The 13,100-nt window shown below is 59.5% G+C and overlaps 1 protein-coding gene across 2 annotated transcripts; it reads right to left on the bottom strand.

Moving 5' to 3' along the window:
* Positions 1-5,202: 5,202 nt before the first annotated feature.
* LOC119861494 (phospholipid scramblase family member 5-like) lies at positions 5,203-11,750 on the bottom strand. Of its 2 annotated transcripts, XM_038416697.2 has the most exons (7): positions 10,794-11,750; positions 9,842-9,916; positions 9,221-9,413; positions 8,790-8,901; positions 7,670-7,769; positions 6,958-7,016; positions 5,203-5,980 (listed from the first exon to the last, which is right to left on the bottom strand). In XM_038416697.2, exons 1-7 carry the CDS (start codon positions 11,272-11,274, stop codon positions 5,954-5,956), a joined length of 1,047 nt encoding a protein of 348 aa, XP_038272625.1. In that variant the 5' UTR covers positions 11,275-11,750; the 3' UTR covers positions 5,203-5,953. The 2 variants fall into 2 exon arrangements, with proteins under 2 accessions (XP_038272625.1, XP_043348069.1); XM_043492134.1 differs by lacking the exon at positions 9,842-9,916 and having other exon boundaries at positions 10,794-11,421.
* Positions 11,751-13,100: the final 1,350 nt, after the last annotated feature.

Raw genomic sequence — 13,100 nt, 5'->3', positions numbered from 1 at the left:
TCAGCCTGAGGTGTTTACCTATAAAAGCACGGGCTCTGTACCATAGATTGGTGAATTATAACAATGTCTGGGATGGGTCTAGGTTCCTGCCACCTCGTCAGGCTCTTACAGGTGCCTGTGCCACCATCATACATGTCAATCAGCTGTCCCTTAAATGAGGGGAAGGAGGGGCTTCCGAGGCCTTAACTGCCTTGACTCCGACTGTCTGGTGACCCTGCAGGACGTCAGAGGTGGAAAGATCAAATGTGGTGTGGGATTAGGGAAGAGCCTCCTCTCCTCGCAGCCAGGGCAGGTGGGCTGGAGGAGCAGCAGCTGAGTTCCTGCTCCGTCGCTGGGGGCAACGCAGCCTGGAGCTGCCTTCCAGCATTAGCCCGTGGCTTTGTCTGAGAGCAGGCCAGCGGGATGGGTGGAGAAGGCTGTTAGGGGACCTGGGGATGGGAATGACACTGCTGCCACCCTAGCTTTAGGCCCATGTTGATCTTGGTCACCTGGGAATGCACCCTCAGATTCCACAGCAGCTAAGGGAATGGATTATTTCCTCTGGTTAGTGCTGTATCCAAACTCGGTTCTGCTCAGGAACAGCTCCAGCCTTTTCCCCTCCTCTTCCTCCTGGAGCCCACAGACTTCAACTTTGGCAAAAACTGGTATTCCCTGGTCAGCCTGAATTTGAGCCTCAGTCAAATTGCAGGAAAGGACTTTGTTAGCCAGTCTCTTTTGCACAGTGTGCAGTGACCCAAAGACCTGGAATTCAGGAGTCAAGGCAGATAGATGCTGGATTTTCTTTGCTAACTGCAGAGATCTTCAGCCTCTTAACCTTCAGTTAGCTTCAGAACAGCAAAGTCTAGGGTGAGGGGTCTTAGAAAATCTTGCTCTTCCTTCTGGAATCACTTTCCATCATCCCACGCTCTGGGAGAGACACGCCTGGAATTCCTCAAAGCGCTCGGGGGCTGGGGGAGAGGGAGAATAAAAAATAGCTGCTGTTGATCTGACCAGGCAGAGTGCCCCTACACAGGGTGGCTGGATTGGCATGGAAGAGTAGACATGAAAATCCCCAGCTGCTGGCTTTTTGTAGGCGGGACAGTGGGACGGATAGCCCATCTCTCTACAGCTGTGCTTTTCAGGACACCTTGTCCTGTTTCACCTCTTGCTGATTGTTTACCCACCACCAGTTGCTCGGGCATCTCTTAAACAATGGATCCAGTCCAGATGCATCTTGTTTTGCCTGATTCTACCAGGTAGCATACCATAGCTGCAGCATTTAAAATGCTCCTTTTGAAATAATACTCTGTCCTGGTGCCTTCAAGATTTGTAAGGGGGGATTTATTCTCAGTCGTAATAAGATTCTCACTGCGGGCTCCTTTGAGACACATTGTGTTAAGCTTTCTGCAGATGACAGCACTTAAAGTTTTAGTCTCGTTTCTACTCCCAGTGGTGCACAGAGCCCAGTGTTGCTATTTTATGTGTTTTCAAACTTCTCCCCTCGGACGCATGCCATGGAAGGCTGTACCCAGGCGTGGGCTTGCTATTACCTCTGCCAGGGCAGCAATCGTGCCATTTTAAAGTGAGCCGCTCTATGGAACTGCCATTCTATTGGATGTCTGCTTCTCTCCTTCCACGGCCCCTGTGCCTCCTGTTTCCATTCAAAACATCAGTCCCTGTGGCTCTGATTGTTCACTGGAGATTAGTTTGCCCTGTAGTTTGGTCTATGGAGCTCAGACAGAAAGCAGTCCCTGGAGCTAAAGGGAGAGTGCGGGGGGCGGGGGTCACAGCTGCCTGAGTCATGCTGGCTGGTACAAAGGGACAGGGTGAGAAGCGGGTTTCGACAGGGCTGTTCTTTTGTAGTCTGTTTTGCTGCACTAATAAAATCCTGCAAGAATAAGAGTGTGGACTGTCTTGGGGGGAGGGCTTGTCTCTACTTCCAGCTTTCAAATCCGCTCCCAGCAAAAGACAGTAGAAACCTCCTCCCCCTCGGCTGGTCTGTTTAGCCCCACTTCTCATTGAGAGCAGGGGACCATGTGGCCGTGTAGGGAGCTGCCTGACCCCTTTTGTCTCCGCTGTTTTACCAGCCACCAGTGAGCACTGAAAATAGCATCCTCAGGGGGAGGAGAAGCACCTTAGGCCTCTTGCAAGTGAGCCTGTGGCCCCTGTGATGAAGTGGGACTGTTCTGAATGTTTCCTCTGAATACTGTTGGGGTGCCTCAGTTTCCCCTATGCATTTCTTAAGTCTCTAGGTGGTGGGATAAGGGGATGTAATTGTTGCAGAGCAAAGGGCCAGGGTACATAAATGTCCGACACTCTGTCTTCTGGTAATGGATGGCCTGGGCCCTTCCCCCTGCAAGGTGAGAGCTGAAGGGGTGGAATCCGGTAACCTGGCCCGGGAACAAAGCCCAGAGGAGGAGGGGGTGGAGGATGAGTCAGTTGGGGCTGGGTAGGGACGTGAAGTGCAAACATGGTTGTCTGGCTCACTGCCCCCCAAAATGGACCCGGCTGAGGGGTCCTGTTCTCTGCACCTACAAGCTCTGTTTTAGACCCTGTTCCTGTTGTTTAATAAACCTCTGTTTTACTGGCTGAGAGTCACGTCTGACTGCAAATTTGGGGGGCAGGACCCTCTGGCTTCCCCAGGACCCCACCTGGGTGGACTCGCTGAGGGAAGCGCACGGAGGGGCAGAGGATGCTGAATGCTCCGAGGTCAGACCCAGGAAGGGGGAAGTTGTGAGCTGTGTGTCCTGCAGACAGGCTGCTCCCAGAGAGGAGACTTCCCCAGAGTCCTGCCTGGCTGCGTAGGGAGCAGTTCCAGAGCAGCGCCCGGGGACTCCGTGACATGCCCCCCACAAGTGCTTCATTCAGACATTTGTCAATTCCACCTGGTTCTGCCATCAGCCCTGCTGGGGCAGGACAGACCCAGGCAGGACTTGCTCCCTGCAGTCTCAGAACAGACCCAGCTCCATTTGGCTGGGAATGCATTGTGCCAGTGCACCGTTCTCGGCCCTGGCTCCCCAACGAATACACAGGCCAGCTCAAGGTCTCTAGCTCTGGATGCGAGCCCTCCATTGGCAAAGCCCTGGCTCCATGAAAGAACACCGTTCCTTCTGCCCCCGTGACGTCCCACAGCACCTATCGACCCGTCAAGTCAATTCTCCCATAGACTCAAGAGGGAGTTATTTCTCAACACTTGGGAGGCATTCGTATTGATCCCATGAGGGCAACAGGGCGTCTCTACAACAAGGACCAACCAGCAAGTGGCCAGAGTTGCTGGCAGAGTGTTACGTTGGGTTGGGTTTTCAGAACAATGTTTCACCTCCCGGAGAATAGCCAGCATGATGGCCCACAGACGAACCAGGCTTTCCAGCCAGCTAACGCAGGGAGCCTTGCCATGACGAAACCTGTCATGCTGCGTTTGATCAATCCCCGATAGCTGACCAGAGCCTGGGGGAGAAAACGCTGCTCAAGCATTGCAGGAGAAATGCTGGGTCTCCTACCAGTAGAGAAGGGGCATCAATCGAACTGCCCCAAGGGGGTTGTCTGTTCCCACTGGGATGGGAATAGGCCAAAAATAAGCCATCAAAAAAAAAAAAAAGTCACACATGCAGAGAAAGGGTTTCAGGATTTCAGGTAACGATACTGAACGCTGGCCTCTAGGCCTCGCCACCCCCGCTCCTGTGCGATAGCTGAATAAGGGTGATCTCCATGGTATAGACTCGGGGTGAAGTGATTCTCCAAAGCTCATGGGAGCGGGAGAATGAGAGCCCAGAAGTTGTTGTTTCCCAGGTCCACAAGGGCACCTGATGCTTTACAGAGACAGGTTATCCTAGAAAAACCCAGGGGCTGTCATTTATTAAACAGAAACTTAATTCGCCTCTCCTGAAAGGCCAGCCCTGGCCACAAGAAACCCAGCAAGCTCTGTTACAGAGATACATGAGCTGCCTTTTTTATAAGCCTGGTAACTTGCCCATAATTCCCTTTCTTAAAGGGGAAATTCATCATTTCCTCTCAGCTGACCAGGGGGAAAAAGCCTGCCTTTGATGCATCGGTGACATATGGGGCAGGGGACGGAACAGGCAGGTGACTTCCACACAGCAAGCGGTAAGGGCCTCGGGCCACAACATCACCAGGGTAGGGGAATCGTGGTAAAACGGCCAGGGCGGGCTCCTTTGAAAGCACTTAGCCTTTAAACCTGCTGCTGGGTTTGCACTCTGCTTTGGGAGCTAACGGGCTTGACCTGGAGAAGGTTGCTCCAGGCCAGCCCTGCATTTTCCTGTGGAGTCAGTTGCCCCTCTCACAGGGATTTAGGAGCCAGGACTCCTGGCTTAGCCACTGACTAGCACTGGGACCGTGAGCAAGTGTTTACTCCTCTGTAAAATAGGGCTGATGCTGGTTCCGGCTTGGTTAGGTGTCTGAGGTCCCTTTGAGCAACGTGTCCTGGTTTTAAAAGCCCTGGGCTAATTTCTCCCCTGCACATGTGGGGTTCAGTGTGAGCTGCACCCCCTTCCCCCCACAGACTTTTGTACCCAAGGGCTGCAGCAGGGTCTGTGTTAGAAGCTATGCACCTGGTAAGGAAAGGAAAAGATGCGTGGGGTGGGGCTGGCTGGGCAAGGTGTGGTTAGTTGGGAAATCTGCCTCGAGGGGTAACCCCTTAGAGGTCTGTGGCACTCGACAACACCCCCCTCCCTGTTGCTTGCCCCATGCCTCTGAGAACCTGCCATCAACTAGTGGGTAGACAAGCGGCCCAGCAGGGCTCAGCAATGGTCAATGAGCTCGTTCATGTATTCGTTTGCACTCAAGAGCTAGGTCATTAACGGACTTGTACCATCAAAATGCGTGCAGGACTCCTCTGTGTTACCGTGCGGTCCTAGCCCCACTCCTGCGGCCTCGTTACTCCAGTCGCTCGCTCATGACGCTGCTCCCATTTCTTGCATCTGGTCCTGCGTTCAGTCGTCTGCCCTTCAAGGTGGGGACCGCGGTTTCATATGTGTCTGTACAGCGCCCCGCACCACGCAGCCCTGATTCCGAAGGGGGCTGCTGACCCCTGGAACCTCTGTGTTTCTGAAAACAATTCCCCAAAGAGCCCCCGGGGTGGTTTTGCACCAAACCCTCCTGCTTGCAGACGCACCTGCCCAGCTGCCAGCGGCCCAAAGGGAAACTCCCATTCCTCGATTTAACGGGGAAACCCCACGTACACCAGGTCCACCAAGAGCTGATTTGATGGTTTAATAGACTTCCTGTGTCAGTTACTCAGAGCAATGTGGGAGGGCCGTGGACAGAGTGGGTTACGGTGCCCAGTAGGTCGAGGACCTGAGCCTGGCATATGCTTTCGCCGTGTCTGAATGCTTTGCCTCATTCTGCTCCCCTGGCTTGTGGTCGGTTTGAACCGTTCACTGGCTCCTTCTGCTTCCTGCCTTTGTGGTGCCGGGGCTGTCAAGGATTCCCAGGGCCAGGTACTGTAGAGTTCAGGGTGTGAAAAGCATGTGTGTGCCTTCTGCGATGTGGGTTCAGCAAGGGGCCCAGCCAGTGCTGGATTTTACGGTGACCTGGGAGCAGAAGGGTGGCCTTGTGGTTGGGACTCTAGCTTAGCACTTGGGAGACCTGGCATCAATTCCCTGCTCTGCCACCGACTTCCTGTGTGACCTTGGGCATCTCCCTTAGCTCCCCCTGTGTACAATGGGGATTCCTGCCCTGCCTCTCAGGGGTGTTGCACTGAAGATTGGGAGGGGCTCAGACACACGGGTGGTGGGGCCACATGCGCACCTAAGATAGACAGAAAGTACGTCAGACTCTGGGTTCTCCAGTTGCCTTGTGAAAGCAGCAGGCGCGAAGCCAGGCGTTGAGTGCCATCCCACCCGCCCAGTGCCTGTGCCTCGCTGTTGGGATTTCCGTGACTCCGGGGGGGAGCTGCTGGACGAGTCCCAGAGTCTCTGGCATGGCAGGGCTCCCAGCAGGTCTCTTCTAGGCCTCCTCAGCTCATCTCGAAGAACATGAAGTTCTGGGAGACATGAGAAGAGGTTACAAACAGGCGGGCGCGTCCCTGTGCTCCACACAAACATGGAGGGGGCATCCTATGCCCCTGACTTTACCACTCCTCTGAGCGGGAGAGGGAAAATATAATAGAGGGGCATGAAGCAGTGCCCAGCAGCTGCAGCGTAACGTGCACCGAGTGGAGCAGATTGCAGGTTCCCTCCTCTGCAGTACAGGGGGCCATGGGAGACCGGCCCCAGCCCGCCAGGCTCTGCCTTGATCCAAGCGATCACCGCCTGGGCTAGGGGGATGGGGAGCGAGGACTGTTTAAGCTCCACGGGCGGCACGGGCCACACCGTAGAGCTCTGTGGCCAGCCGGATCCGCAGCCTCACGGCTCTGCCAGACACAACCAACCACATCCTATGCCAGGGGTAACCGGTTCCCCCAGCTGGGGTGCTGACGGAGACGTTCTCGGCAAAGCCTGGCATGAGACCGGTCAGCTCAGTCCGCTGTCTGGGGGGCGTGGCGCTGCCACGATGCATCACCCAGCCCGCTAAGTGAGCAGAATCCATGCGTCCATGGATTCACTGCCCCCTACTGGCTGGCCTGGCTGACTGGTTGTGCGGCGAACATGTCACCCTCTGGTGGCGGCTGGCTGCAAGAAGCGAAAGCTCTAACGCGGCTCAACTGGCGTGGGCGTCCCCCTGGGTGACGGCTAACGACAAAACACACTGGTGCTGCTGCCTGGAGCGCCGTGGGTGTGCAGCGCCCTGCACGGGCCGGGCCGGAGACGCCAGGGGTCACTGGCGAGGCCCCTTCGCTCCTGTCCCCTCCGGTTGTTCGCCGGGTTAGGGCTGGAAGGTTCAGTGTCCCTGCCCCAGGGCTCTGGCCCACACGAGCCGCTGGCAGCGTGGCTAGCCCATGAGCGCGAGTGGAGGGCAGAGGGCACGGAGTGGAGGGCTGGCGCATGAGCGGGCGGGGAGGGTTCGGCTGCTGGCACTTACCAGGAGGAAGGCTGCTGCCAGCAGGAGAGCGGTGTCTTCAGCCCCCAGCTTTGCTGAAACTGACAGAGAGACGGTGGAAAGGCGCCTTGCCCACAGCTCAGCTATGGGTACAGGGGGCGATGCCAGCACCCTCCCGGCCCCAGAACAGCCCCACTGCTCGGGTTTGGGGGCCTCTCTCCCACATGGGACATTCTGCTGCCTCAGGGGGCAAGTATCCCATCTGCATCCTCTCCTGCCAGGTGCTGTTAGCTCCTCTCCCTGGCAAGAGCATCCGAGAGGAGAGCCTCTGCTCTCTGGGTGGCCAAGACACAGCAGGGCTCTTCGCCACCACCCCGGGGCTCTCCCTGCAGCTCGCTCTGTGGGTGAGGCCAGTTCCCTCGTCCTTGCTGGAGCTCAGGTGCTTTGGGGGCAGATGCTGGAGAAGGAGCTGCCTCTATTAGGGACGGGAGGAAATTAAACCAGTGCCCATCTCCATGGCGACTGAGCCCAAGCAAGGCCTGTTTGAAGGGTGAAATGCACCAGGAACCTTCTCTAGCGACAGCAGCGGAGTTTGTCCTGCTAGGGGGCGCTGTGGAGAGCGTGGCCAGCTCTGAACCCCGCCGGCGTATGGTCACCTCGGCATGCCCCAGAGCCTGCCAGCCTGCCCATCCCAGAGGCGGCACTGCTGGGGGGCTCTCCCTGGCAACCTGGCCGCTCTGCGCTCCCCACTTACTGTCCACCCCAAAGAACTCATGGTCCATGTTCCGGTCCTCGTTGAAACCCGGCCACCTCTTCCAGATCACTGCCAGGGGGCTGCCGGCGCGGGAGGTGACCTGGGTGGGTGGAGAAAGATGAGCATCTCAGTGGCAAGGCCGTGCTAGCAATGGGCTGGGGCTGCGGACATCCCCAAGGGGGGGTTCTAGCAAGGCCCCAGCTTAGCATCGTCGCTAAACTACATAAGAACATAAGCGCTGCCCTACTGGGTCAGACCATGGCCCATCTTGCCCAGTGTCCTGTCTGCATCCATGGCCAGTACCAGAGCTTCCTGGGGGTGGGGGGTGTTCTGAACAGGGCAATTATGGAATGATCCACCCCTGTCTTCCACTCCCGGCTTCTGGCAGTCAGAGGTTTAGGGTCACCTTGAGCATGGGGTTGTGTCCTGACCATCTTGGCTACTAGCCATCAACAGACCTATCCTCCATGAACTCCTCCTAGTTATGCTTTTGACCTTCACAACATCCCCTGGCAAGGAGTTCCACAGGTTAATTGTGCATTGTGTGAAACACTTCCTTTAGTTTGTTTGAAACCTGCTGCCTATTAGTTCCCTAATTCTTGTGTTATGGGTAGGAATAAATAACTCTTCCTTACTCACTTTTCCCACGCCAGTCATGATTTTATAGACCTCGGTCATACCTCCCATTAGTCGTCTCCTGTCTAAGCTGAGTGGGCCCTATCTTTTTAATCTCTCCGCATGGAGGCTGTTTCATGCCCTTGACCATCTCTGTTGCCCTTCTGTAAACCTTTCCCAGTCCCGCTGCATCCTTGCTGAGATGGGGTGACCAGAACAGGATACAGTATTCAGTGTGGGTGCTGGTGGACTTTACACCAATTACTTCTGTTGCGTTCCTTCCTGCCCACGTTCACCCACACTGTATAGCCCGCATGGCAAAGGAGTGCAGCTGCCAGCTTCAGGGTGGATGATATATATGAAGCCCGTCTTGCTGTCTAGAGAGTGTAGATAATCCAGCGGAAACCAGTGAAAGCCCCCCACCATCCACCACAAAACGTCTAAGGTCTGTGTTTGGCAGGAGCCCCCGGGAGACACGCTGCCCTATTCCACCCACCTCCCTTACCTGGAACTGCTGGTTGGAGGAGCAGCGGCTGGCCGCGCAGGAGCCTCGGATCCTCATGGTGGCTACACCGTGGGGGTCACGCAGGTCCCAGAGATGGGCAAGGATGCCCCACCTAGACACAGAGCATGCCGTGTGGTACAGCCAGGCCGCGTGCAGGGCAGTGGGCTCCGCACCAGCCAGAGGGGCGGCTGGAGCCCCTGGGCTGCACTCCTGGGCATGGCGCAGGGTCTGATCACTGGTCCATTCACCACCCCCCCCCGCAGCTTGTTGCCCGCCAGCGGCCAAACCCTGGTGCCTCAGAGGGGGTTGCTGCCCCCCCGTTCACCCACACTGCCTCCACCAGCCACTCGTCCGCGTGGGGCCCAGCTCCTCTCCATGCTGAGGAGCAATCCCGCCCTGAGCCCCGGTGCCCGAGCCCACGGTACCCTCACCGCTGCCGCACGCTGCCCACGAGCTGGTCACCGGCGGTGAACACCCGCATCTCCGTCCGCCAGCAGCCCAGGCAGCTGGCGCCCCCCCCGAAGGGCCGTCGGAGCCACAGGACTTCCTGGCCTTGCGGATCCTGGAGGTGGATGCAGCAGGAGCGGGCAGGGCCACACAGGTGCAGGCACAAGCAGCTGGTTTCTGAGGTGGGCACAGAGAACTGTGCAGACCCCGGCGGCTGTCACGCATGGGGGAGCCTGCGCCCCGACGCTGGGGGGAGGGGGCTGCGCTAGGGGCCTGCGCCCCGACGCTGGGGGGAGGCGGCTGCGCTAGGGGCCGGTGCCCCAAAGCTGGGGGGTGGGGGGCTGCGCTAGGGACCCTGCTCCCCTGCACTGGGGGGCTGTGCAGCGCCACAGGGGATGGGAACAGAGGGGCTGTGGCAGAATCTGTGGCTGCTGCGGGAGGGGGTTGCCGGGGGGTATGTGTGGGGGGGGGAGGCACATCCTGCTGGGGGATGGGCTCGGCCTTTCCATGGCTTCCTATCCAGACCCTTTCCCCCCATTTGGGAGGGTTTAGTGCCCCTCCCCCCATGGCTGGTGACAATGAGGGGGGTGGGGGCGACCAGTTACCTTCGATAGCTACCAGCAGCCCCTTTGCCTGCGGGGTGCCCACCACGTACGTTCTCTCTGGGTCCCTGGCAAACCCTGCAACAGTTGCGGCGACAGTGTCTGAGCTGTGCCCTCTCCGTCCCCCGCCACCGTCCCGCCCCACACCTCCCTGCCCCGCTAGTGCCAGGCCTGGGTGGGCAGGAAATGTCACTACCCGGCGTGGAGCCTTTAGATTCCTCAAGCAGGGCCGGTGTGGAGCGCCTGTCTGGGACCGAGGCCGGGGGTGTTCATGGCCCCATGGCTTGGGGCTGGTGGGCCCTTTGCAAGTTGGCCAGCTTGGGTTAAATAGCGTAGGTACCAGAGATCCCACAAAGCGCCCAGCCCGGGGACAGGTCCGACATTCAGCCTGCACGGAGCAGGTGACGAGACCATGATGGGACATAGCTCCCTGGCGTGTCCTCCACCAAACCAACGCCCCCCGTCGTCGTCCCCCCCCCCCTCGCTCCTTGGCCGCTCTGCTCCCCTCCTTCTGCTCCTCTGCGCTGCAGGTTTGGGCAGGGTTGTCACTGCACTGGGCCAGGCTGATTTGGGGGCACCTGAACCCCAGAGACAAGCGGGTCGGAGCTGAGATTAGGGGGCGCGCCTCCCCTCGGAGACAGCCCATGCGCACTTGGGAGCCTGTCGCTATTGGCTCCCAGGCCTGGCTGGTGCTGGCTTTTGTGACCTGGGTGACCTGGGTCAGTCTGAACCCCCCAGACACTGCCAGGGAGCACCAGCTTTTGCTCCCTACTGATGGGCGGAGCTGAAGAGAGGAGCTGGCTGAAAGGCTCTGTCCCCCACTGCCAATCCCTGGGTCCTGGGCGCTGGGATCATGGCAGGGGTCTCGTAAGGAGCAGGTGGTTGCTGAGTGCTGCGAGGGCCACAGGCCGGCGGGGAGCCGAGGCCAGCGGATTGGGCCTCGCATGGGCCTTACCACGTGGATCAGCTCGGGCGGTGATGCGCAGCTGGGAGACGCCGGCCAGCACCTGCAGCCCGAGCGGGGGAAATTCGTCGTCCTCTTGAACTTGCTGCAAGCTCCGCTCCAGGCTCCGTCGGCGGGTTCTCCTGCCCTGCCAGCCCAGCCGTGGCAGAGGTGGCTCGCTGGCTTCCTCCCCGGCAGTCCCACTGCACTCGCTTCCCGGCCGTCTCTGGCCCTTGAGCTGGTGGCCGGGGTCCTGGGCACTCGAAGGGGCATCGGCTCCAACCCGCCGATCTGGCTTCGGGCTCCCCTGGCTGCTCCCAAAGGCCGGCTCGTCAGCCTGGTTAGCCTGGCTTGTGCCTTCCCAGCTGGGGGACGTCCCCCCGGCCCGGAGACCCGGAGACCCGTCCTTCCTCAAGGATCTCGCCAGCGCTTGGATGTGCCTCTCCCGCGTCAGGTGCCCGAAGGGAGACGGCTGGGAGCTGAGCGCGGCCATCCCGAGGGGGCTGAGAGCTGAGGCCAGGCCCCGGGCGGCAGAGGGCTGGAGCCGAGCGGAGCTCAGGGTTTGGAGGGCATCTGCTCTGCAAACTCCCCGGCCCCTGTGCAGCTGTGCCGCCAGCCCCCTCCAGCAGCTCAGCCCCCGCCACAGCCCCCCCTGCCCCTCCTGCCCGCCGGCGTTGCCATCCCAACCAGCCGGATCTCCCCCATTGTGCGGGGACAATGGCGCGGCTGGAGCGCAAAGGGCAGAGCTCTGGCCCCGAGGGGTCAGCGAAGGGCAGGAGGGAGCAGCAGCTTTCCCAGGAGGAGGGGCCCGTTGGGCAGGCAGGGGGGATGTTAATCAGGGCAGCGGGGGAGACTTGGCAGAGGCCTGAGGCCAGTTGGTGCCATGCGAGCCAGGCCAGGTCAGGGTGCTGCCAGGCCTACGGGGGCAGGAGAAAACAGGGTCGCTTGCAAATCTGCGTCTGCACCAAACTGACTCGACGCCCCCAGTATCCAATGGGACATTTTGAATCCTCAGCCCAGATCCTGGCAGTGCTGGGCTCCTCCTGCCCCATGGGACTCCCCGCTACCCTCCAAGATGCAGCCCAGGAAAGGGGCAACGTCCTCTGGCACGGGCTGGCCAGCCACATTGCTAGCCCCCACTCCCATCCTGACCCAGGCCAGCCCCAGCTGAGCTCCAGGGGAGTGCTGCCTTAGTAAACAGGACAAGGCACTGGGAGGTTTTGTCCCACCCTGGTGCAAGCAGCCAGCTGACTCTGCCCTGTCTCTATAGGGCAGGCTCAGCTCGGGCACCCCATAACCCCCACCATGGTAACAGCTTCCAGCTGCTAGTGCCTGGGGCAATCCAAAGCAGTTGGCTCTGGAGCCCACCTCTGGAACCCCCTCCCCAGTGGCTGTGGCTGCCGCACATGGCAGCACCTGCTGTGGCCGTGCCTTTCCCCCCACGAACCCCGTGTCCGACTCTGGCTTGTTCACAGCCGGGACGGGATGTTGAGCAAACGGCCATTCTGCTTGCACGGCGCTTTCCTTTCCTCCGGCGCTTTGGGGGCATCTCCCGCTGGGGCTCTTTGGGTGGCTGCTCTTGGCCCCGTGGGGGGAAGATGCGGGAGGGCAGCAGGGATTAGGGCTCTGCTCCAGGATCGAAGCCGGAGGAGGAAGCAGATCAGGGCGGTGAAAAGGCTTCACCAGAATCTCTGCTCTGAAAATCAGGTCTGCCAGATTTGAGGCCTCTTTCTGCCCCACCCCTTTGTGCCTGCGTGTGGCATGACAGAAGGCTTTATGGGGGTCTTATGGACATTCTGGGGCCCCCTGCCCATTGCCCTTACACTGCCTGCCCCTCAGCCAGCTGGGGATTGTGGCTAAGGTCTGAGGAACAAGCCAGAGCCCCTCACGGTTCCTGAGATCTGCAAGGGGCCCGCTCTGAACCCCTCAGCTCTCCTGCTGCAGCGCGCCCCTGCCTGGCCATGCTGCTCAGCCAGATGGCCCCCGCCAGAGACCGAATGCAGAGTGTGAGCGGCGCGGTCGGAGCCGCAGAGGTCAAGGCGTCTTGGCGAGCGCGGGCTGGGTGTCCCGGAGCCAGCTGGGAACTGCCTGGAGCAGCGACTGGCGAGGGGGGAGTTTGGAAACGGTCGTGCGAGGCCCATCTGGCTGAATCCAAAGGGAAGCCAGTGCTCCCAGTGCAGCCGTTACTGGGCATGAATGGTCATGGTGGCCTCCTTCCCTGGCCGTTTGAGCGGGCGCGTGTGCCCACAGATCTGCAGTCTGCTTCGGGACTGACTCCAGGGCTCTCTCCAGGCAGCTCAAAGCACAACCCCTCCCCAC

This window comes from Dermochelys coriacea, chromosome 9 (genome assembly GCF_009764565.3).
Source record: "Dermochelys coriacea isolate rDerCor1 chromosome 9, rDerCor1.pri.v4, whole genome shotgun sequence".
In the NCBI taxonomy this organism is placed as follows: Eukaryota; Metazoa; Chordata; order Testudines; family Dermochelyidae; genus Dermochelys; species Dermochelys coriacea.
Note: the sequence above shows the minus strand (reverse complement) of the source record. Positions and strands in the feature narration are given on the sequence as shown.

Bases quoted from the DNA above. Each gene is read 5' to 3' on its own strand.
- LOC119861494 (XM_038416697.2), bottom strand. From the start codon at position 11,274: ATGGCCGCGCTCAGCTCCCAGCCGTCTCCCTTCGGGCACCTGACGCGG. The intron at 9,917-10,793 runs GTAAGGCCCATG...CAACTGTTGCAG, and splicing joins CGCCCGAGCTGATCCACGTG to GGTTTGCCAGGGACCCAGAG. The intron at 7,017-7,669 runs GTAAGTGGGGAG...TCTCTCTGTCAG, and splicing joins TGAGTTCTTTGGGGTGGACA to TTTCAGCAAAGCTGGGGGCT.